The following is a 26,416-nucleotide window of genomic DNA, read 5'->3' on the forward strand; positions in this document are numbered from 1 at the left end:
CCTCTTCTCCCACATCATCCGGGGTCTGCTCCTGCATACTCCTGACCTTGACACTAAGAATCTAAACAGCACATGTTCAAGCCTCGCAGGCTTCTCACACAGCAGCTTTGAGGCAGAATGGGCAAATCAATCATGAAAAAGATGAGTTGTGGTTCAGTAAAGAGGTCCTCCAGGACCCAGCTGGTTTTATAGGCTCTGTAAAGCATTCTCACATGCGGGGACACATCACTTTAGAGGCACATTTTTTTTTTAACATTCAATAGTAGTCACTATTTTTATGAGGGATCCATCTGACATGTCTTTCATGTGCTCAAGGCTGTACCTGGAGAAATAAAAGGCATTCCCTACGGACTGCTCTCAGCCCACTGGGGTGACTAAACAGGCTTTTCGTCTTCGTCTACGAAATGGATGAATTTCGCACTTGCTGTTCCGGCTCACAACACAGCGATCTGTCCAGCTGCCAGGTTTAGTAAGGCCCTTAACAGCCACTCTTGGTACTCTCAAATGTCAGCCTAATCTGACTAGAACTAGAACTTCTAAAAGCCAAGCCAAGGTAAACTAAAGTTCATATTAGAAAATTCTAGTTGCTTTCCTATCCCTGTAACATCTTTCGGGAAAAATTCAAGGGGGAAAAAAAAAATCTCTTCATATGTGATGGGAGTATTTGTGAACCTTCAAAAAACACTACAGCATGTTAAGCACATAGCTATTTATTAAAGTTTTATTATCTTTATTTAATGTGTGTGAGAGAAAGAGAGAACACCCAAGCCAGTGTGTGCATGTGGAGGTCAGAGGACAACTTGTGGGAGTTGGTTCTCTATCTACTCTGTGGGACCCTCAGATCAAACTCAGGTTATCAAGCTTAGAAGCCAGCACTTCAAGTCATCTTACATGCCCCTCCAATTATTTTTGAGATGAAGTCTTGAGATATATGTACACACACACACACACACACACACACACACACACAAAATCATCCCAGGCAGGGCTTGAACTTGCAACCCTCCTGCCTGGGCCTTTCAAGTAACAGGATTATACAGGTGCACCACCACACTCAGTTTGCTTAAAAAAAAAAAAATTTAATAAAATAATTCATGTGTTCCTGTTTGCTTCCTATAGCTGTGATAAACACCTCAAACTACAAGCAACTTGAGGAGGGAAGGTATTTCCTCCTAAACTTCCAGGTCACAGTCCATAACTGAGGAAGTCAAGAGACCATCCATGGGGGAATGCCGCTTACTGGTTTATTCCCAGGTTTCATGTTCAGGTACCTTTCTTCTCCATCCCAGGCCCACTTGCCTCAGTATGCCCACAGTGTACTGGTTCTTCCTACATCAATTAGCAAGCAAGAAAATGCACCATAGACATGTCCTCAAGCCAATCTGATGAAATCAATTCCCTAATTGAGGTTCCTTCTTCCCAGGTGTGTCAAACCGGCAACCAACGTTATCACAATGTTTTAACAGCTAGCCAACTGCACAGTTATAGACACACACTCGGAGTTTACGCCCATCAGCCACTCCCTGAAGCAGCTTTGTGCTGCTCAAGGGTGAGGGCTGTGTTGTCTCCCCAGACTCCCCGTCTTTCCCAAGAGGCTGTTGGACCACAAAAAGCTAGCTGCTTTAGTGACATAATGCATTAGTTCTAAAACCAGATGGTCTTTCTGCTTTCTGCGAAACCCAATTTTACATGCAAATAATTCATAAAGTATTGCATAATGAGTGTGGTTGAGTTACTTTATTCTTACCAGAGCTGGACACACGCCTGATCCTCTGAGGCGATAAGGCCCTGTCGGAGCCCAGGGTTCTACTGTCGTTCCTCCTCCTCAGGCAGGAAACGGCAGGCCCCACTTTGGCTTTGAGACCTGGTGTTTTCCTCAGGCTGCAGGAGTCTGGCTTGGAAATGCTCCTTCCCGGGGTGGTGGCGGCTTTGGGTGCAGAACCCTGTGAGAAAACCAGTTAAGATTTCAGTCTCGCCGGGCTGTGGTGGCGCACGCCTTTAATCCCAGCACTCGGGAGGCAGAGCCAGGCGTATCTCTGTGAGTTCAAGGCCAGCCTGGGCTACCAAGTGAGTCCCAGGAAAGGCGCAAAGCTACACAGAGAAACCCTGTCTTGAAAAACCAAAAAAGATTTCAGTCTCATCCTGCTTTCGCCACACCATCCCTGTGGTGTCAGCTCTGTGAGAGAAACCACCTCTGTCTCGGTGGCTGTGCCAAAGAAGTCTTTAATGACCATTTTTACTATGAACAATTAAGAAGACTCTTCACACCTGACTTCAGTGTGTCCCAATCTGTCTTCAGGCACATTCGGGGACTTGATCCCCAGTGCCCGCTGACTTCAGCACTACTGTTCAGTCCTCTGGATAGCAGGCACTCAGCTACTTCCTCCTAGCTGTCTGGTTATTCCTTTTTTGGGGTCCTATTCTTTGGTACCTTTCAAAGCTAGTCTTTACCAGGGCTTCAACTTGATCTTGTTTTCCTCCTTCACCAGGATCTCAACGATCATTGTTTGTCTGCTGTTTCCACTATTACTGTGCACTCAAAATCCACACTTCCAAGCCAACACTTTCCCTTCAGCTGATCCCGTGTTTAATTTCTGTCTGTGTCTCCCCACTGAGATCTTTTTACTCAGTGAGAACAACAATGATCCTATTATTGTTGGCATTCACTGACACAGAGCCCTTACACTATGCAAGATACCATCCTATTTTTTTAATTTTTATCTAGCTTACAAAACAGTGAGTTCATGTCATATAAAATATGGTAGTTATGTACACATATAGTTATAGTTTATCTATATTTAACCACTCACTACTCTTTATCCATCTTCCCATCCTTTTCCTCCCAAAATTTGCCCTCAACTTTCATGCCCCATGTATGTGTGCATGTGTGTGTAGACACCTGCACATATATACTTAATTTAGCACACAAGACAAAATGTGATGTTTTTTGTTGTCTCTGTCACCCCTTTTATTCCCCAATTATCCCTTTTCTTTTAGTCCTCTTCTTCGTCACAGTCCCTCTATTTTCAAGGTGTGCACACACGCACACATGTATTTACATGTATACACACATATATACTACACAAAAGACAGATGAATTCTGTGTCTGAAAGAAACCATATATGTGTTTCTGAGTCTGACTTATTTAGCTCAACATGATTTCTTAGTTCCATCTATTCTCCTATAAATGTCCATTTCACTCATTTTTACGGACAAATAAAAGTTTCATTGTGTATATAAGCTGCTCATCTGCTGACAGTTACCTAGACTTGTTCTGTTTATGGTTACTGTGAATAGTAAAGCAGTAAACATAGATGTTTGGGTGTCTCTGGGGTAAGGCTGCCTTAGATTCCTTCAGGTGTAATTCCAGGAGAAGTACAGATAGTTCTATGGTGGCTCTCCATTCTAAATTCTAAACATAAGTATCAACTAATTTAAATCTGTTTAATCCCCCAGAAAGATTATCTGTCATAACCTGTGGTAGTTTGAATGTAATTGGCCCCCATAACCTCAAAGGGAGTGGTCTTGTTGGGTCAAGTGTGTCACTGTGGGGCAGGCTTTGAGGTCTCCTATGCTCAAGCTACACCTAGTTCAGTTCACTTCCTGGTGTCTGTGGATCAAGATGTAGGACTCTCAGCTCCTTCTCTAGCACCATGTCTGTCTGCATGTCACCATGACCTGCCATGATGATAATGAAATAAACCTCTGAACTGCAAGCCACCCCAATTAAATGTTTTCCTTTATAAGAGTTGTCATGGTCATGGTATCTCTTCACAGCAATAGAAACCCTATATAAAACATACTCCCATTTTAAGAAATAACATGAAACACTTTCAAAACTTAAACCAATTTTACCTATCTATCTCACAATTTACACCTTGTCTCCTATTAACATACCCAGATGCTCATCTTAAACAATGAAAGCTTCCTTTCTTACCTCTTAAGCTCACCTTTCCACCTGCCTTAGTACAAAAGCCAGGCTCATTTCTTAAAAGGATTACTGAAATCATGTCCTCAGGGACTGTCTGGTCACACCAGCCTCTGCTGCTTCTTCTAGTCCCCCCTTCTACAAAAATGTAATGAGTCTTTTTCTGTCCCACCAGCTAGCTTGCAAATAAGGACACGGAGACTTATTAGTTATGAAAGTTCAGCCTATAGCTTAGGCTTGTTCCTAACTAGCTCTTATAACTTAAATTAACCCATTTATATTAATTTACATTCTATCACATGCTGTTACCTCTCTTCCATCTTGCACCTCTTATTTCCTCTCCATGTCTCCTGGAGTCTCCTGTATACCTAGATTCTCCTCCTCTTCCTTTCTCTTCCTGGAAATCCCACCTATACCTCCTGCCTAGCTATGGGGCCATTAAGCTCTCTATTAAACCAATCAGAAGGTGCCTTGGCAAAGACACATCTTCACAGTGTACAAATATTCTGCCATACAAAAACCTCCCTCAAATTCAACTCTTTTAAAATCACATCAAACCCTTTAGGGTGTGGCATGCTATGGGATGGTCTGTATGTCAAGTGTGTTGCTGATTGGTCAGTAAATAAATCACTGATTGGCCATTGGCTAGGCAGGAAGTATAGGCGGGACAAGGAAAAGAATTCTGGGAAGTGGAAGGCTGGGAGAGGGACACTGCCAGCCGCCATCAGGACAAGGAAGATGTAAGGTACCAGTAAGCCATGAGCCATGTGGCAAAGTAAAGATTAATAGAAATGGGCTAAATATAAGAGTAAGAGCTAGACAATAACAGGCCTGAGCTAACGGCCAAGCAGTTTAAATAATGTAAGAATTTGTGTGTTTATTTTATAAGTGGGCTCTGGGACTGACGGGACTTGGTGGCGGGAGCTGGAGAGAAGTTCTCCAGCCTGAGAGAGATTTGCCCTGACCGTGGGCCAGGCAAGGAAAACTCCAGCAACAAATGGCGTCCAACGTGGTGGCAAGAGTTTCCACATAAAAACTTAGAAAAAAGATTCTAAAACGGAACTAAAAACAGCTTCCTAATTGTCTCTCTCAAATGAGCGGCAGCTGCCGGTTTGAGCAACTGGCGGGTTCCTAATGTGCACTCTCGACCTGCAGTATGGTAGGAATGAGGCCTCTGCAAGTAGCACATTAAACTGTGTGGTGAATTTAGCCTTTGCTAGTACAAAACAAAAAAAGAGGTTTCTGGGCTACACGCTACTTTGGTAAAAATGTAGACCCACTATTTCTGAGAGTCATGGCTCCCAGAGCTGGCGGAAAGCGGACCGCCGCCATGTTGGGAAGCTAAAGTGGGCGGAGCCAGCAGCCACTGCGCCATTTCAGGCTTAGAAGGCTGCAGTTTAAAGCAATAGGCTCACGCTAATATAAAAAAATAAGCCACGTAAAGATGGCTACCACACAAAGAATCTGGATTATGTTCTCTTTGATATTCGTAATTGCAGAAAAACATTTGATTGTAAAAGCTGTTGAGTTATGCCAAAATGTATATTTTAAAGGTACCTTGACTTCAAAATTTGGATATAAGGATATGTTGCTTTGGAAAAGAGTCTCTGCTTTTGTTTCCACAGAAAGCCAGAGACTATGGATTTGTTCCAGATTAAGATACATCAGGTTTGACCAGCCAAGACCCCCTGAAAGGTCTCCAATGACACCATGGCCCAGATGACTCAACATCCAGAATGGTTCCAAGGCCAACTGGCTCAGACGATACAGCCTCATGGACTACTCCATGATCCTAAAATTTTCTTCATGTCCCCATAAGATACAGCGCCCCCCTCCAGCAAAAAGTAGTAAGAGAAGCTACGCCCAAATTCCCAAATATACCAAGCTGGCTTTAGAGATGGAATTGGCTCACTCCCCCTCTAAACCCAGACATATTGCTCAAAAAAAAAAAAATGGTTAAGAGATTCTTATGTCCCAAATCAGAAGAGCCCTCTGGTATGGGACAGACAAAAACAATATTTTTATTTAAATCAGGTTGATTATAAATACAATCTCTTTCTAAAAAAAAAAAGGGGATAGTTTAGATATGATAGGATGAAAGGGTAGATTAATGAACCTACTTTTAAAGAGTAACAACTTGTTTAAAATGTTTTACATCGCTATAGATTTTAGTTTATTGATACAAGTTTAAACTTAATTTTGTTATACTGTATATATATATTTCTATTCTTGTTTGAGGTATTATGTTTATGTAACTCACTTCCCCTGAAATTATCTTCCTTGCATTCCCCATTCCCATCACAACCTCTGCCAGGCTATCCCCTGCATCAGAATACCTTCCAATGGTTCTTCATCTTTAGGCTTGGTGTTTCCTCTGCCCAGAATGCATGCCCTATAACTTATGGCATGTGGCTAAGTGGCATTTTTGTCACAAGTTTCCCTTGATAATCTTCCTGATTGCTACCACCCATTTTCCTGTCCTGTAACACGGCAACCTGATCACACTCATAACTCAGTAATTATGCCCTGGTGGCTTATTTTCTGATCGTCCCACTGGACTAGGTAAAACATTTGAACCAAAGCTGTCTTTCTTTATACCCTAACAAGTGTTATTATATGTGGCATACACAGTTAAGTGCCCAACAAATGTTTCCACTGTAGGGATAAGGAAATGGGAGCCTGAGTCTTACTCCAAGTACAAATTCTAACACGATACACTAAAATGTCCTCCTTTTACATAGAGAAAAACTGAGCCTCATAGGAAGGTCATTTTGCAGTTAATGATGGAGCCACAAATCTAAAATTATTCAGAATTCATGCTCTTAAGCTCAGGCTTGCATATTCCCTACGATGATCCTCCTTTGTTTAATCATCAATGATTGTTTCCAATATATATATAAGGTCCTACACCAATGGCTGTTAAATCCATATACTAGGTGAAGTCAATACTAATCGAATAGCTAGTATCCAAAGAGAACTGCTAGAGATTCATGTTGCCACTGGAATGCAACACAGGATTCTCCTACCTAGAGAAACTTTCTTTTAAGGAGCAAACCAAACTTCTCTTCAACATACAGGAGTGAACCTTCCATGAATCACTTACTTTACCTTCAGAGCCGACATTCTGAAAGATTTTGAAGTTTGTGAGACATGAGGGACCTGAGTTTGAGCATCTGTTTCCTTTACAGCTGTGTGAGTTTTAAATAAACCCTCTGAGGCACTATCATAGACAACAACTGACCCTCTGTTGCTGAAAAGACAATGGGCGTCAGCCCAGGGCATTACTGGGACAATGAAATGACGGCCTGTAAGGACGGTGCCCAAGCCCCTCTTTCCTTTATGCAGCAGCTCCCTTTCATCCAGCATGTTATCTTGAACACACAACCTCTGCCATGGGCAACTACTTTTAACCCTCTATAGCAGTTTAAATCAAATCACTTCTCCCAGATAAAAAACCTTTTTAAAGTTTCAGGTAAATCTGGATCAAACAGCCATAAGGTGTAGGCAGCCTTGAATAAACTAATGTACCTGAAGACTAAGACCAACAGAATACACACACACACACACACACACACACACACACACACACACACACACACACACACACACCATTCTAAGGCAGTACCATTGGGTACTACTAGGTACTACTGAAGTGACTAACAAAAAAAAATGGGATGTGAGTTCACTTGTTTAGCATTCTACAATAGGCCAGCCTGTGGCTATGGTCTAGCCTCATCATGCTAGGAAACAATGTGTCAGAGTTGAATTAGACAAATGGGAGGACACCACTGTGTGTAAGATAGGGTCAGAGACGCATAGTTCTTTACTCTAGCAGACAAGTACAAGTGCCAGTGATGAGACTGTGGGACAGCCCTTGCAACCTTACAAAGCATTTCACACCTAATTCTAAGGTCTCACTGCAACATTGCTAAGGTGCAAACTGCTGGAATCCATCTCACCTGATGATTCACGCAGCCTCACCTCAATACCACATCATCATGGGTCCGCAGATACCAAATTGGAAATATAAGGAAATAAAACAAAACCTAAACTCTCCAGTTTTAGAACTACACAAGCAATTTATATTCAAGACAAATGTCCAGGAAACTTCCGTTAGTTTTTCTGGTACTGGAGTTCTACAAGTGAGTGAATGTCTCTCACGAAACTAAGCATGCTGGTGCATAACTAACCTTAGCATGAAGGGTGGGTGCTAAGCAAGGGGACCTCAAATTCAAGGCCAGCCTGGGCTATTGTATGCTGAATTCAAAGCTATGCTGGCTGTAATTTTAATACCCAAATTCTCCATAAATTAAGGAAAAATATGTTGTTTCTATACATATCTATAAACACCTATTTAAGACTACTGATTACAATGGAGAGTTTATTATAATTTTATTAGGTATATTAAAGTTCTAAACAATCAGAGTTTTCTCCATTAGACATAAAAAGAACTTGAAAGATCTGTGTCCTGAAACAATACACAAGCCCATTGGATTAGGAATCTCTACGGCATTCCATCCTTACCAATAGAGTTATTGATAAAGCTAAACATCTGTAAACTGACCCAGGTCAAGAGTATCTCCACTGTGTATCATCTGGACAATCCCTGCACGACCTGCTATGTATGTAACCTGAAACAAAACAACCTCATGTACTTGACCATGCTGTGTTTCATTCCTCCCACACCAGAATCCCCAAAGAAAGGCTGTCTTGTCTTTCTTCTCCTCTGCACGCAGATCCATTCCCGGGCCAGAGGACAAGCATTTCAAGGGCGGTCTGTGTGGGGCTGAAAATACACCTAAGTCCCCACTGCCAAAAATAGACCTGAGGGCACATACACAGCCCAACAGTAGCCTGGCAAATGCTAGGAACACTAGTTTGATTATACTATTGTCAAAAAAAAATGTGCATGTTTACAGAAAAACAACCTTTGGACTGCACATAATGCTTCAGGGTTTTTTTAAGTGACTATGTAGTCCCCCTTAAGGTTTTGACTGGTGCTACTGAAGACATACTGCTTTATTTACTACGTATGGATTTCCTTCATGCATTAGGAACCAATGCAAATGGGCTACAGGTGACCTTACACATCCACTTTCCCTTCTGGCTGTGGCAAAGTTACCGGACCTGTGTCACGCAGCTGGTCGAAGCAGACTCACAAGTCTGTGAGAATAGGTTCTGCCTCCAAGGCTACATCCCCAACAAGACACCAGGAGCGATTTTTATGTTGATGTGTTTACCAGCAGCACTCCCTAGCCAGTTCTTAAATGTAGTTTGCATGCTTAGAACCCCTTTGGTTTTTTAAGAAAAATAAAGTGTAACCTGACGTCAGCTACTTCACTTCAGATGTCTAAATATATTAAAGCATTAACTTATTCCTTTAAAACACTATCAAGAGGAACACCCATGTTCAAGAAAATACTGAAACTAAGTTTTTCACTATGCAAGTTTGTTATATTTTTGACTCATGAACACTCTATATACTGGCTGACCAGGGCAAAGAATACCTGCATACAAATTATGAACCAAGTTCAGTGATATTATTAGCAACTAATAGGTCACGTACGTATTGCTAATACACCAGCTTTCTTCACCACTCCTAGAAGCCTACAGCGGCTTTCACTTACCACAAACAGAGACTTGCATTCGAAAGTCTCATTCATGGCTGCCTTCCCCAACTCTTGCTTTTCCATTGGATCCCTGCTGTCCTTTTCACCCTTTTCAGGGCTCATCTGATCGATGTGGGAAACATAAGTTACTTCCAAGCACTCTGAACTTTTCATCTTAACTGGGAGAATGCCTTTGATCTTCTGGAAGAACGCAGCTACAGACCCAGTCTCACTGGCTGCAGGAGAAGAACCCGGCTTGTCAACATCTTCCCGATTCGATTTCGTGGCAGATGTTGTTCTTGGAACCCTGAGCGAAGCGTTTTTAGAATGAGTTGTAACATGCACGGCCTGGCTGGTAATGAGTTTATTAAACTGTTGCTTGTCTGTCTTGTTAATTAGGATTTCTGCTTTTTTGTCTGCGGTCAAGTCAGACCTTGGTGGTCTGTTCACAACTGTCAACTGTTTAGAAGGCACTGGTGGGGTTGAGGAGACCCCAGTAATCTGAGGTTTGGGTGTGCCCTTCGTTGGGGAAGCGTCTTTGGGTTGCAACACTGATCTGGATATAACTTTGGCTTTAATGTTCTTGAAGTTTGGTCTTGGATAACTTATAATTTCTGTTTTCCTAACTTTACTGCCTATAGTAGTATTCGTTTTGGTAGCTGATTTTCCCAGATTAGGCTTTGGCATATTCACTGGTGCGCCTTTCAAGTTTGGTGCATTTTTAGCATCTCTTGGACCATTCTCCACATGACTGCACTTCTCTGTTGCTTCAACGGGTGAAAGCGTAAGGCTGACATTGGGGGTTTGCTGAACTGGTGTTGATGTGCAAGCTGTATTATTTGTGCTAATGGTTCTACCATTCGCATCCCAAGCCATTTCATACGATGAACACCTTTGCCCTGGGACACTTCTTAGGGTCAGCTCTTCAGTACTCTCTTGGATTTCTGATGCGGCGGCGTCATGAGAGGAGGCAATGTGTGGGTCTTTGGTCATAGTGACTTTACACTCAGTGTCCAGGGCTCTGGTTTTACTTTTATCAAAAGCTGGCACCAGTAAAGGGCATTCATTATCAACATGACAGTTGGACAGTGTTTCTCTTAGATTTTGGCCCATTTCCTGTTGACCATATGAGCCGTGTGAATGTGTCTCACTGTTTGGTCCATCTTCAGATACACAATAGAACTCCTGTAATACAGACCCATTGGGAACCTCCATGCCATCAGAAACTGGTGTCGCAGCTTGTATCTCTTTTTCTCCAGCAAGTCCTTGCTCTGTCCCATCTGTGTACTCTTTGGTGACATTTCCTAAAGAATACTGACACTGAATTCCAATGTCTGCACTGTCCGTTTGCATCGGCACATCAGAACACACTGTGTAGGTTGTGTTTAGAACCTCTGATGGTGGGGCTTGAAGGTTTTCCAAGCCCTCTCTATTATAGTGGATTCCTGTCACGTGCATCTTCGAGGAATGGGGTGATGTCCAAGTGGAGCAGGACAACAATGTATTTCCACCTTTCACACTCACTGGCGGCAGACCATGTGAAGGCTGACCCTCTTCAATAGAATGGTGCGCTATAAAGGTACGGTTAGCTGTGTCCACTTTCATGTCAAATGTCTGTCTTAGCTCCAAAGCTTCAGGGGAGTCTGCACAGTTGAAATCATCATCAGACTTGCACACACAGGACAGAGAGGACTCAAGCCTCTCATCCTGGAGCGACTTTAGGGAATCCAAGTTGCTATGCAGGTTTGGGGGCTTTGCTGGACTGTATGCAGAAGACTGATGGGTAGGATCACTGGGCATTGCAAACCCAGGCTTACTAATGAAATCACTTGAAGGTTCTGGATAACCAAGTGCTCCAACATAGCGATGGCTTAAAGACACACTCTCACTGCTATCCACAGCGGGATCCATTTCATAATCCACCACCATGTCATCTGTATTAGCAGCGTTCCAATCCCCGTTACTAGTTGAAGGGCGCCGTGTAGATGGTGACTTTGTGTTGTATTCAGATGTATTCCCGTTTTTATCACTGACAGATATATAATGCAATTCATCTTCTCTCTTATCTGATTTATCATCATTCATCCTGAACACTAACTTTAAACCTCTGCCATTTTATATTCTCTTCGAAGCCTTTTAAATTTGAGAAGTGAATGAAAAAAATGGTCTAGCCCCCTCCCTATCGCTTTCCAGCCCAGTTCCAGGATGGCAGTCTTAGATGCTTTGAAGCTGAAATGATTTGTTGTTCCCTGGAAGAAATAAAACATTTAACTTCAATAAATGTTAGAAACATTTACAGATCATCCTTCATTTAGATCACTGTTTTCACACCAACAACCCATAACTATGAGTGTGGGAATTCACACTATCATTGGCTAACCTAGTATTGTCTTTCAAAGATACTTGTGTGTGTATGTGAAGAAATGGGGCATGATACAGAAACAGATAAAGTCCCTGTGACTGATGTCACAGATGACATCTGCCTTCCTGTCTCCCAGACCTCCAGAGGGAGGGAACTAAGTATGCGACAGACTTTTCTTCTTGGTCAACTGTGGAACCATTCATCCCAATTTCCCTTGCCAGTTCCTATTTATGTCCACTGTCCCAGCATAATTCATGAACATTCCTTCCATCATCAGAAGGCCCCTTACTCTGCATTAAGGAGAGTGATTACCAAAGAGACTATGCAGGCCCCACAAATGAGTGAAAGAGACTTCAGGAATTTACATTTCTCTTTCTCTCTCTTTTTTTTTTTTTCCTGTTTCATTCCTGTCTTAACCATGTGTCCTTCCGGGGCGGGAGGGCTAAGGGGCAGAGAAGCCGATATTAAGAATTGAAGTAGCTTCTGTTAGAACAAAGTCTCTATAATGCTGAACTGTCTAGCACTTCCAAATAAACTGATACATTGAAGCCAATCCTGTCCATTACGTTCAGCTATACTAGAGACTCAGTTTGGAGACAAGGTCTTTAAGGAAGTGGAAAAGGTCAAATGATAGCATAATCAGGGAGGACTTATCCCCCAGAACAGCTATCCTTCTGAGAAGAGACACCTGAACCCAACCCCACCACCTCCTCCCCCACCACCACCAGCAGGACACAGTAAAAACAAATATACATCATCTTAACAGAAGCATTATCTACAACAGCTTAAGACCAAGGGTGAGAGGGAATCCATGTCCACCAATGGGTAAACAGATTTAAAAAAAATAACAAAACAAAACTTGCCCGTTTTATACATCAGAATACTTCTTGAGCACAATAAAGAATGTAAAAGGTTTCATTAGATACAATGTTGCAGTAGGAAAACATTACACTAAGAGAAAGAAGTCATCCAAAAGACTACCTATTAAGATACTATTTATACAAAATGTCCAGAACAGGCAAAACTATAGAAATACAAAGGACAGTAGGGATTTGTGTGGCAAAGGAGAAGAGAAAGCTAACTGGAACAATGGGTTTTTTTTGGGGGGGGGGGGGGGGGCGGAGGAGTAATAAAATGTTCTAAATTCATTTTGCTCATAGTTTCACACTGCCATAAAGAAATTAAAATAACTGAATTGTGTAACTATAGTAGCAAACTTTTGAAATGTCCAGAAAGATTTCAGGTCTGGGCTGTGGAGATGGCTAAAAAGGTAAAGGTGTTCGCTACGCAACTGGAGTTCAAATCCCCAGAACCCATGTTAAGGTGGAAGGAGAGAATGAACTCCACAACGCTGTCGTCAGACCTCTGTACACAGGTATGGTGCAGAGGAGCACACACGTTCTTGGTCTCTCTCTCCCTATCTCTACGCCTGCCCCCAAAATTTAAAGATTTAAAATTCAGGGTTTATTTTTTTCAATAAATTTGAATAATAAATAGTCTAATAAAATTCTAGTTGTTTGAGAAAGGTCCAGATCTTCAAGGTGGAACTACAATTCGTTCATAAAGATTTACTTCATCTGACTTTTACCCCTTAATGTTCAGTGTCCGTCACTTGTCATAGTGCGGTGTTCTGAGTAAATTATCTGGTGGGGTTGATGATACCCAGTATATGACCTGTAAAATTCCGAATTAAGAGCAGGTCTTATTTTCCCACTTTGTAATTTGACTACTCCATGTTCAAACCCCAGTGACCTGAGTAAAAATTATACTAGGGACCATGAAGCACCCAGAGGCTCTGGTGTTGTCACTAACAGGATTATGTGTTCCTGATCATGCATCCTGGTGTCTACTGATGCAAAGAAAAGGTTGGAGTGTTTCTCAACAGTGTGTGCACATACATTTGTGCATGCACATAGACACACAGAGCCTATACTCACCAACTCAGAAGCTTTGAATTCTACAATGAGAGCTACATAATGTATATATTTCGTGTAAATTAGTCAAGTCTTCCACCAGACTGACTGTAATCAGTCAGTAAAAGTAATCACTAAAAACAAATGATCATCTAGGATCTTCAAAGTTATATGATGTACAAATTAGCATTTTATTTCATTTATTTACTGGGGGGGGGGAGTGTATGCCAGGGCATCATCCCATGGAAGTCAGAGGACCACTTTTGATAGTTGTTTCTCTCCTTCTACCATGAGGGTCCCGGGTTTCAGAATCAAGTCATCAGGTTTGGTGGTGAGTCATCTTGCTAATCTCACAGATTAGCATTTTTTATATTATAAAATACACTCAAGCAAAATGTTAAAATCATGAACGTCTATTCATTTTCAGAAGCACCCAATGATAGACCTTTCTGCTTCTCAAAGGGTGATGATCATTTAAGAGAGTGTGGTATAAAGGGGCATTTCAGTGACTTTTCTGTGGCTGTGATAAAACACCGTGACCAAAAACAATTTAAGGAAGAAAGTTGATGGTTGCCTAGGCTCCATCAGGGCAGGGAAGGCATGGTGGTAGGCAGCTGGCATTGGAAACAAGACAACAGTTCACCACATAGGAAGCAGAGTGAACTGAAAGAGGGGCCAGGATATAAACTCTCAATGTCGCCCCTCCCCCGTGAGGTACTTCCTTCAGCAAGGCTCTGCACCTCCTAATGGTCAAATGACTTCCTTCAAATAGTGCCACCCTGTGGGGACCACGTACTCAGACATTTGATCCTATGGGGGAAATCTCTCATTCCAACCATCAGAGATTCAAGAGAATGAGGAGGGGGAAGAGGATGGGGTCATAGAAGGGGCAAATAAGAACAAAATATGATACAGATGCATGAAAAATGTCACAGTAAAGCCCATTATCTTGTATGCTAACTAAAAAGGGGAGAAAAGGAAACGGCTGTCTGGGGAGGGGTTAAAACATGAGGGTGATGAATGGAGGGGTGGAAAGAATCTGTAATAAGCAAATGTGAGCTTTATTAGCATGATTATAGAAATTATGTGCCTACATAAACAGGGTCATTAAATTCAATTGATAGAATTTTATTACCTAATCTTTCCCAAAATACATAAAAGTATTTTTTTGTTTGTTTGTTTGTTTTTGTTTTTAGAGACAGGGTTTCTCTGTGTAGCTTTGCGCCTTTCCTGGAACTCACTTGGTAGCCCAGGCTGGCCTCGAACTCACAGAGATCCGCCTGGCTCTGCCTCCCGAGTGCTGCGTCACCACCAAGGGATTAAAGGCTTGCGTCACCACCGCCCAGTTCATAAAAGTATTTTAAAAGATATATATTTAACAAGTGATTCAAATGGTAACATTAAGTTATTTTGTAACTGGAGAAATTAGGGCACCAGTCTCGTAGTGTCACATTGTATTATTTAAGCTGTTGCCAGATTTTTTGTTTGTTTGTTTTGTGTTGATTTGGTTTAACTTTTCAAGACAGGGTTTCTTTGTGGAACACTCCTGGCTGTCTTAGTACTTGCTCTGTAGACCAGGCAGGCCTTGAATCACAGAGATCTGCCTGGCTCTGCCTCCCGAGTGCTGGGATTAAAGGTGTGCGCCACACCACCTGGTTCAGCTTTTTCTTTTCTAAAATGGCACTAAATTAAATGCAATCAACTCCTCTGGAAATATTTTCTGGAAATAAAAGTATTAAAACATAGAACAAGGCTACAGTTTAAGAGTTGACATGGTTTGTCAACTTTAAGGGGGTGTGTATGTGTGTGTTATTGTCAGTATTCTTTATAATACATACATTAACATGTAAATAAGAGCCATATGATCTGATTTGTGCATTCTGTTTAATGCCATCTCACACTATTTGCTATAGGACACAATGCCTGTGGAGTACCATTACTGTGAAGATAAAGCCATGGACAGGAAGGAAAAGGGTAGCCATCCTTCCCTCAGGAGGTTGTTAAAAGTAAAAAACAGCTCAGTCCATAAAGTGTTTGCCCTGCAAGCAGAGCAACCTAAGTTCAATCCCTAGAGGCCATTAAAAATAAAAGGGGGGGTGGCTCTGGGAAGGTGGGTGGAGACAGGAATCCCTGTTTCTAAATGTCTGGCCAGCCTGGCCTAATGGAAGAGGAGCTCTTTTGAGGAATATTCCTTTACACTCTGTGAAGATGTGTCACTGTGATTGGCTTAATAAAGAGCTGAATGGCCAATAGCTAGGCGGGAAAAGGTTAGGTGGAACTTTTGGGGACAGAGAGGTCTCGGGAAGATGAAATGTGGAGTCGCCAGTTGGACGCAGAGGAAGCAGGACATGCAGGAGGAGAGGCAGAGGAAGCAGGACATGCAGGAGGAGAGGAGAAAAGCCACAAGCCACATGACAGCACGTAAATTCATAGAAATGGGTTAATTTAAGTTATAAGAGGTAGTTGGAAACAAGCCTAAGCTAAAGCCAATCTTTCATAATTAGTAAGTCTCTGTGTCATGATTTCAGAGCTGGCAGTCCAAAAAATCCTGTTACAGAGTTCCAGGACAGTAGGAACCCTAGCTTTCTTTCAGTTACAAAGCAAACAAACAAAAAAGACAAAAAGTGCCTGAGGAAAAACACCCAAAGATATCATCTGGCCTCAAAACACACATATATGCATGCATGCTCTTGGTATCAGGACCAATCTCACTCCTCCCCTGCTTTTAAGAATTATACCTAAATGTCACTCTGTGCTGGTCATGTATTCTATGACTTCCTCTCCCCTAACTCAATAAGCAAAGTCTTCATATTCCTACAGTTACAATATAACTTGCCTCAATTTTTAAGAAGCCTCAAAGTTACTGTCTTGGAAACATTTTTTTAAAAAAAAAAAAAAGTCAAAACAAAGCAGAGAGTTAAAACACAGAGAGAAAAACAAAAATAAAAACAATAAAATTAAAGACCTTGGGGGACAAACCATTCTCACCCTCAGAACTCTGTCAAGTTCTTCCAGGCAACTATCTAGCAGAGCAAAGTGCCGGGATTAAGGTCCCTTTTGAAAGGGCATTCTCAGGAAAGAGAGGTCTTCACTGAGCAGGAGGAGGACAGGATAGAACAAATTCCTCACTCATTACGATTTGGGAATACAATAGGCAGTTCATCTTTAATTTAAAAAAAAAAATTGCATACTCTCAAGACTTAGAAGGTCAAGAGTTGCTAGTCAACCAGGCAGCAGTAGTAGTGTACATCGGTAATGCCAGCTCTCAGAAAGGCACCAGTCTCATAGTTCATGTGTTTCCATTCGTTTGGCTATTTGTCCCTGTGCTTTATCCAACCTTGGTCTCAACAATTCTCGCTGGTCCCCAACTGGATCAGGCCCTCTGAATGGGTGAGACAGTTGATTGGCTTGATCTGTTTGGGAGGCACCCAGGCAGTGGGACTGGGTCCTGTGCTCATTGCATGAGTCGGCTGTTTGAAACCTGGGGCTTATGCAGGGTCGCTTGGCTCGGCCTGGGAGGAGGGGACTGGACCTGCCTGGACTGAGTCTACCAGGTTGATCTCAGTCTGTGTGGGGGGGGAGGCTTTGCCCTAGAGGAGGTGGGAATAGGGGGTAGGCTGGGGGGAAGGTGAGGGAGGCGGGAGGGGGAGAGAACAAGGGAATCCGTGGCTGATATGTAGAACTGAATTGTATTGCAAAATTTAAAAAAAAAAAAAATGAACTCAAAAAAAAAAAAAAAAGGCACCAGGCAGGGAGATCGTGCTCTCAAGGCCAGCCTTGACTATGTACTGCGACCTTGTCTTACCAACAAGCAGCAAGAACTGGAAAATAGTAAGAATTATCTTCATGACCTCGGCTTGAAAACGGTCACTCAGCCAAAGTAACTCAGCTCAGGGGGCCAAGCGCTTGCCACCCAAGTGTGAACACAAGTTGAGCTCTTCAGAACCATGCCAATAAAACCAGACACAGTAGCACATGTCTATAATCCCAGTCCTTCTAAAGCACGGCAGAGGCCGAGCTGGGAGAACCCCTGGATGCTCACAGGCCAGCTAGCCTGGTATACACATGGGAGAACATCAGGAGACAAGCAGTAACACCCAAGTTTGTCCTCTGACCTCCAACATGCACATTCTGGCACAGGTGGGCCTACGCTCACACACAGCAATATGACTACATACATCATAACTAATTTATAAAAATCATTACTTGTGCTCCAAAGATAAAAACGACATTATTTCTTGAAAGCAAAAAAATGCCCCAAACTTGAACTATCCTCATATAATTGAATTAATGACTGCTGACATTCTTAATCCTGGAAGGAATTTTAGAGCTACAACTCAAACTCATTAATCTTACAAATGCAGAGATGACCTCTAAGAAATACCTTGCATGCCGATGGCGCTAATCTGCTGTGAGCAGATCTCTATCAAGTTAGACAATACTTGGTTGGGTGCTGGATTTCACCAGCTGAACTACAAGCCCAATGGAGGCTTCCGCATCAGTCCACGATTTCTCCACCTGCTTCCCACCATGTCCAGTCCGACCATTCAAATTTAATTCAACATGTGATAATTATGAAATGAAATGTGTTTCCCTAAGTCAAACAAAATCCAGCTTCTTTATGTTATAGCATACACAACTTTTTAGGTGTGAGCTGCTATCTTTTAATATATAAATACAAATACAGTTAGGAGTTACAGCTTATAAATCACAAAAATCAATCTCCTTAGAAGCTTTTGAAGAACACACACGTCACAACGGTAGTTCAACTCCACAAAATATGCACTCACTGGCAAAGCAGTGGCCCCCGTATGTATGACACAGGCCACTTCTGCTAACATCTCACCAGAGGAAGCAGGCCATGGAGCATCAGTTGGTCTTAGCCACGTCAAGAGAAACAATCTAATCTAAGAACTAGTAAGAGAAGACTTCTCTTAAGAATTATGTCCAGGCTCAGTGTGCTGGGCTCTGCTGACTCCCCATGGGAGACCTCGATTTGAGGAATGTGGGGATGTGGGGTGGCTTGGGAAAGAGGGCTGGGGGTGGGAGGAGGGAGAAGGGGGGATCTGTGGATAGTATGGAGTGAGTAGAAAATTTCTTAATAAGAAAAATGAAAAAAAAGAATTATGTCAATCTTCAGTACACAGCACACGATACCAAATTAAGACATATGTATACCAGTATGTCTTGGTGACACTGTCATTCTTTTGCTTAAATGATAAGCCTTTCAGCCAATGCCATTCATCAGTGATTCAGAGCTTCCAGAGAAGAAAAGGAAAAACCAGATAGGAAGGGAGGGCGGGCTCCTACTTGTCACTCAAAAAACAAGATTGTTTTTATGACGAATAGGACCGGCTGGCTAGCTACTTAACCCATTTCCCTTCCTTATTTTCCTACATTTCTTGTGGTAAATGCATTCCAGACAAGAACTTAGACGACATTACATACTCCACCCCTCTAGGCTTGCACCATGAAACTGACAACCCTTCATGTTCCTTCTCCCTACAGGGCTTGACACAGATGAACAAAGTAAGGCCTTCAAGTATCACCATGTTAAGATGCCAGGACCAGAGATGGAAGAGAACCAGACCTCCACTGACTGGAGGATCACTGGCAAATCATAAATTATCACTATTATCACTCAGCTAGCAAGTGAGCAATCTAATACTATATTTGAAGATGACTAATTTTAGTTGGGTGTGTGTGTGTGTGTGTGTGTGTGTGTGTGTGTGTGTGTGTGTGTGTGTATGTGTGTGTTTTGGTGTTATATGCTGGCATGGCTACCATGATTTTATTCTCAGGTAATACTATTGCTTTGGACGTAGAGAGTAGTTAACTTATGTCATTTATTTTTTCCTAAATGAAGACTTCATAAATTAACACTTGCCTAATAGGAACAAAAACCATATGACCAATAATTCCTTGGAGGTTGATACAGAGAAGAAGAATCTATCTTCCCTGTGTTATGAACACAGATGATGTTCAGAAAATCAAGCACACAGCTTCTATGGTAGCCCAGCAAAAAGAAAAAGAAAAGAAAAAGAAATAAAGAAAAAAAGAATTTCTAGCCAGGCGGATTCATGAGTTTCAGGCCAGCCTGATCTACTGGGCAAGTTCCAGGACAGCCAGGGCTACACAGAGAAATCCTATCTTGAAAAACCAAAATAATAATAATAATAATAATAATAATAATAATAATAATAATGCCCATATATTTGCATCTTGAAGAAAGAAAACAGTTCCTACCCAGACAGCAGCTCATCACAATGAGCAATCTCCCTGTTCCTTTTATTATTAAACTTCCCCCAGGTTCACTTCCAGGAAGAAATCTTCCCGGGTTAATCTAGTTCAGTTTGGCAAACAAGCTCTATAATGACAAATGGTGAATATTTTCAGGTGTTATACAATATACAACCTGGAATGTGTTTACTTAACTCTCCTCTTGTAGAATAAATATAGCTGTAGAGAGTAAGGAAATACCCATGTGAATAAGTATGGGTGTCGCCCCTAAAACAACTTAAAAAAAGACAGTTGGCATATGGGCACTAGAAGTAGTTTGTATAACCCTGGACTAGCCTAATGGTTCCTGCATCCACATCAGCCACCAGCTACACTTCACAATCATCAAAATGCATTTTTTTTGTTTCATTTCTATTTTACTTTTATAAAGGTCACTATTGCAGTGCATCTCAGCATGGACTCGTTCTCATAATTAATATTTATCTCCATAAAGTATCCCTTAAAAATATCTTATACAGCTGAGCAGTGGTGGCACACACCTTTAATCCCAGCACTCGGAAGTGGAGGCAGAGGCAGGTGGATCTTTATGAGTTCAAGGCCAGCCTGGGCTACAAAGCGAGCTCCAGGACAGGAACCAAAACTACACAGGGAAACCCTGTCTGAAAAAACAAAACAAAAACAAAAACAAAAAAATCTTATACAGTAGATTAAAGAAAGAAAAAGTTGCATCAATTTTCCAATTTTATAAAGCCTGCCGCCAATTATGTAAATTATACTTAAATTATAGATTATAAGATCTATCTCAAATGATAATAAATACTAGATTAGATAGATAAGAAAAAATGGTTGTTGGTATGTGTGAATGCAGAGATTTTTAGACAAATCAGTATCACATCCCACTTTCCACATTGTCTCAGAAAACTGAGAAATGGAGAATTGGTTCACCAAAATGAGGTGATCAAGTCAGAAGTGCCCTCAAACACAAGGAATCCAAAGAAATGCCTGAGTGACTACCAAGCCTACAGTCGTCCATAGGCAACAAGAAGTCAGGAAAGCCTCCTGCAGGGAAGCCTCCAGGGAAAACGGTATACGGAAAGTCGTGATAAATTGGAAAATTGAATAGAAAGAACATGCAGCCTTTGAAGAACGTGAGATTATTTATGCAGGATATGTAAACAGGACAGAGCAGGCATTAACTTAATAAAAAGCAAACAAGCTGGGCAGTGGTGGTGCACGCCTTTAATCCCAGCACTGGGGAGGCAGAGGCAGGTGGATCTTTGTGAGTTCAAGGCTGGCTGTTACACTGAGAAACCCTATTTCCAAAAAAATGAAAAGGAAGGAAGGAAGGAAGGAAGGAAGGAAGGAAGGAAGGAAGGAAGGAAGGAAGGAAGGAAGGAAGGAAGGAAAGAATAGCTGTGGAAGAAAGAAAACAGCTTTGCTGTACTATGCCACCTAGTCCACTAATGTTAGCATCAGCCGATTAAATCAAACAGTGGGATATCACTGAAACATTCCTAGGTAAAGCACTTGCTGTACAAGCATGAGGACCCCAGTATGGATCCCCAGAACCCACTCCCACCCCCCCACACACACAAATCAGTGCTGGTGGTACACACCTATAACCCCAGAGCTAGGGGCAAAAACAGGTAGATCACAGGGACTTACTGGCCAGCCAATCTAGCTGGAAACAGTGAGAAACCCTGTCTCATAAAAAGTATGGCTGAGGAAGACATCCAACACCAACTTCCAAACTCCATGCATCCATGCATGGGCAAACACCACCCCAACAAAGTGCATACCTATAATCTAGCACTAGGAAAGCTGAGGCAGAAGCATTTCAAAGTGAAGGTCAGTGTTGCAGAATATTTGTGTACACTGTAAAGATGTGTCTCGGCCTAAGGCACTTTGTGATTGGTTTAATAAAGAAATGAGTGGCCAACAGCTAGGCCTGAGAGGATGGGCAGGATTTCTGGAGAAAGAGGAGAAGAAGAGGAGGAATCTAAGCATGTGGATTTCACCGGGAGACTCTGAAGAAGTTGGAAGCACATACAGTACAGAGCAGAGGTAACCAAGCCATGTGACAGAACATACATGCATAGAGACAGGTTGATTTAAGTTATAAGAGCTAGCTGGGGAAAAGTCTAAGCTAAGGCCACGCTTTCACATAATTAATATTAAGTCTCCATGTTGTTATTGGGGAACTGGAGCTCCCACAAAGGAGAGTCAGACTACATTTGAGAAAGCTAGCTACAGGCTAGCCTGGGCTACATCATGAGACAGTCTCAAGAAGAAAAGTTCATCTCTTAACAAGAAATTAAGCTGGCTCTGGTGGCACAGGCTGGTAGGACGTGCTAAAGGAGGCAGAGGCAGGTAGATCTGGAGTTTGAGGCCAGCCTGGAATACATATTTTTACACAGAAAAACCCTGTCTCAAAAAACAAATAAACAAAGAAATTAAAACGTGATGAACTAATTATGCACAATAGTGTTCATGGGTGGAAATAAACAGTCTGTTTTCAACACAGTGAAAACACAATATTCAACAGAGAAAGGACAGAAAGTAATCACTTCAAAGCTGCTCTTGTGTAGAATTCTCTTAAAGACAAAGTGGTCCTTCTTTCCTTATCTGTGGTTTCATTTACACAGCTTCAGTTACCCATGGTCAGCCTTGATCGAGAAAGCCTACATGGAAAATCCCAGAAACGTACAATTCGTAAGTGTTAGGTAACTTTAACCACAGTGTATGGTTATAACTGTTCTATTCTGACTGTTGAGCTCTATTACACCTACCCCATAAAGTGACCTTTATCATAAGTTTATATGTATAGGAGGTAAACAACATATAGACACAGACAGCTGGGAACCACTTGCAGGCTTCAGTTATGTCCCAGAAGTCCTGGGATGCAATCCTAATAGACAAATGGACAACTATGCTTATCTTCCTAAATTCTTTGTCAAAAGCAAAACTTAACTTTATGTTGAACAGTGAGACCAAATCTTACTCCTATTTTCTCTATTTAGAATTATCTTACCAAATGATGCTCCTATCCATTTTCTTTAAAATTTTTATTTTAGTGGTATATGGATGAGTGTATGGGTGTATATGTGAATTCATAAAGAAAAAACCCAGGACTTAAGCATGCTTGGCAGGCAGTTTGCTACTAAACTAGAAATGACTTTTAAAAAACAATCATTGATGAGACATAGTTCAATATTTCAAAGCCACTGACTCTCAGAGTTAGAAAAGAACTGAGAAACGATCTATGAAATTTTAACACAAATCCAACACATTAATGCTCTTTTAGTCCACAATGAAACAAATCTCTGCCCACTCCAGGGAATGTATGATGTTCCAGACAGTTCTTTCTTCTGTCTAGACACTCCCTGTCCAGGGTCATAAAACACACTATTGAACTTTATATGTAAATTCCAGCTGGATTCAAATACAGAAGACTGTCAAGTCAATAGTGAAAGATACAAATCGTCTCTGTCATGCAGAAAAGTTTGCCCAGGTTATCCTGGATTGCTTAGGTTTGCATAGGTTACCCAATCACCCATCAGAGCCCAGGCTTCACCTTTCTCACTCCTCCATCACACATGACCTTGGATCCGTGGCCCCCAGGAGCACTGTCCTCTATGTTTCATGGACAGGGTGGCAGCAGGCATGAAACCTGCTTTCTGGCCCCTGAGCCTAACAGCAGTGACTATACTTGCCAAGAAGGCAAACTGGTAATACACCTAGCGGTAAATTATACATAACCACACAGGAGGAGAAAATGGAAACCGAGGAACCAACAACCATCTCTTGGTGTTGCCTAAGGCCCAGGGCTCTACACCCGAGAGCACTGCTCTTCATTCATAACGCAAGCACTTGTACGCAGATCTCAAGGCTGGTGTCCGGCATTCCCCAATAGGCTCAAATCTGTACACTAGGGTGGGTCTCCAGCTTGTGACACCATTTTGGGAGGCTGTGGACTCTTCTTCAGTCAATTTCTTAAAATGATTAATGGTAGTTTTGCTTTTGGGTCTTAGAGTAAAATTTGTTTTCAGTCAAAACTGTAAAGAGATAATATGAGTACTAGGGTTACCATAATGAATACAATTAGGAAAACTATTTAAAGCATGCATTTGATATCTACCATGTGCTGGCCATGATTAGGCTCCAGAGAGGCTAACACTGGGTTGGCAGTTAATGAGGCACATTATTATTATATAATACAATATATAATGTAATATATTAAACAATTAGCTAAGTTGCTTTGTAGAAAAACATACACATGCCACAGGAGTAACGAACAGACCACACGAGGAGATGCTGATCTGCCGAAGTCAGGGGAAAAATAGAGAAGACTTTGTCCAATAATGGAGAGCCAGGCAGCGCTGGTGGAGGAATCACCCAGGATGGGATCCAAAGTGCAGTGGGGGCTGGAATGTCTAGAGAAAGAAAAGTCAAGAGGCAGGGGCAGGAAACGGGGTAGCGGTAGGGGCAGCTCAGAGTTCGGATTCTATTTATATGGTCTGGAGTCTGCCAGACCTGGGAAGACAGACACTAACATTGGCTTGGCCGAGGTGTGGACCATGTTCTACTGCAAACACTCAGCAAGCAGCAAACAGAATGGAGCCGGGTTGACAAAGCAGTGGAGAGGAAATGCAGACAAAAACCCTAGACATGCTCACAAGACTCACCACTGTGCCATCTGCACCACACAGGAGAGAGCATGGTGCGCAACAAGTGCCCCGTAAATGTCTGTTCAATTAAACATTATTTTAAAGGATTACTTCACTTATATTAATATTTAAAGAAGGAAGCCACAGAAGATGGTGTGGGAAAGCTGCATAAATAATCTATCATGTTCTGGGTTGGTACACAAAGGATTGCAAGCTTTAGTGTAAATTAGAAGAAACACGCTATTCCCTTTTCTTTATATATAAACTAATACACAAGTTTAGGACCTGAAAGTGTACCAACAGGGCTGAAAGACTTACGACCTAGTTCACACAAAGCTTGAAGAAGAATGCCAGAGAGATCTGGGCTAAAATGAATAATGGATTAAAACACAGAGACTGATACCATTTAATCATCCAAAGAAAACAGCATGCTTCTTTTTAAAACACAAATTTGCCAGGGGTGGTGGCACATGCCTTTAATCCCAGCACTCAGGAGGCAGAGGCAGGCGGATCTCTGTGAGTTCAAGGCCGGCCTGGTCTACAGAGATCCAGGACTACCAAGTACACAGAGAAACCCTGTAAATAAGAGGGTTTTCTGCTGGTAACCCATGTACCAAATTTCTGGTCAAGAATATGTCTTTTAAAAAGTGGAGGAAGGGCTGGAGAGATGGCTCAGAGGTTAAGAGCACTGGCTGCTCTTCCAGAGGTTCTGAGTTCAATTCCCAGCAACCACATGGTGGCTCACAACCATCTATAATGATAACTGGTGCCCTCTTCTGGCACATAGGCATACATGCTGGCAGAATATTGTATGTATAATAAATAAAAGTGGAGGGAGAGGAAACAGCAATCAGGATGAATTATATGAGAGAGAAATTAATATTCTTAAATATATAACAAAGAATGTCAGAGAAACTCTGTTTATACCATGGTTTAAAAAGGACAATATCCCGGTGGTGGTGCACGCCTTTAATCCCAGCACTCGGGAGGCAGAGCCAGGCGGATCTCTGTGAGTTCGAGGCCAGCCTGGGCTACCAAGTGAGTTCCAGGAGAGGCGCAAAGCTACACAGAGAAACCCTGTCTAAAAAAAAAAAAAAAAAAAAAAAAAAAGGACAATATCCATTTCCCACTCACTCTCAAAAACTACATAATAAGGTTTGTATTTAAGATACATTTAATGTCAGGCACAGTGGGACCAGTCTTTAATCCTAGTGTTCAGGATTAAATCCTACCGCAGAGGCAGGCAGATCTCTTGAGTTGGAGCCCAGCCTGGTCTACATAGTGATTTCCAAGACAGCCGGGACTATACAGGGAGGCCCTATCTCAAATAAATGAACACACACACACACACACACACACACACACACACACACAGGTAAATTATTAAAGATATATAAAATGTCTTTAAGGTCCTAAATTTCATTAGTTAAAATACTTTATGGGAATAATGAAGTATTACCAAATATCTAAGAAATAAGTACATGTTCATTGTCTCCAAGAAGGAACTCTCTGAGTCCAGCAGAAAGAGTACTGGTGAACCACAGCACACCAGAGCTCTCCAAAGTTGCCATCACACAGCCCAGAACAAAAAAATCAGCAACCAAAGAAAAGTAACCATTTCACACAGATAAACAGAGAGGACACACATCACTCATGCTCTGTTTAAACCTCATGTATAAAGGGTTTTGGGGGGGCGG

At 41.9% G+C, this 26,416-nt stretch overlaps 1 protein-coding gene and 1 long non-coding RNA gene across 3 annotated transcripts in view; one reads left to right on the plus strand and one right to left on the minus strand.

Annotated features, from left to right (window-relative positions):
- The window catches only part of LOC131894722 (uncharacterized), a 29,005-nt gene extending 9,553 nt beyond the window's left edge, over positions 1-19,452 (plus strand). The window contains exon 2 of the long non-coding RNA XR_009374987.1: positions 19,321-19,452. This is a non-coding gene — a long non-coding RNA (uncharacterized LOC131894722). The remainder of the gene's footprint in view (positions 1-19,320) is intronic.
- The window catches only part of Mtus1 (microtubule associated scaffold protein 1), a 147,202-nt gene that overhangs the window by 86,025 nt on the left and 34,761 nt on the right, over positions 1-26,416 (minus strand). For both annotated transcript variants that reach the window (XM_059245023.1, XM_059245022.1), the window contains exons 2-3: positions 9,556-11,786; positions 1,748-1,943 (exon numbers count right to left, since the gene is read on the minus strand). In XM_059245023.1, coding sequence (XP_059101006.1) covers positions 1,748-1,943; positions 9,556-11,622 — 2,263 coding nt within the window. In that variant the 5' untranslated portion in view covers positions 11,623-11,786. The remainder of the gene's footprint in view (positions 1-1,747; positions 1,944-9,555; positions 11,787-26,416) is intronic.

Source organism: Peromyscus eremicus, chromosome 17 (assembly GCF_949786415.1).
Source record: "Peromyscus eremicus chromosome 17, PerEre_H2_v1, whole genome shotgun sequence".
Lineage (NCBI taxonomy): Eukaryota > Metazoa > Chordata > Mammalia > Rodentia > Cricetidae > Peromyscus > Peromyscus eremicus.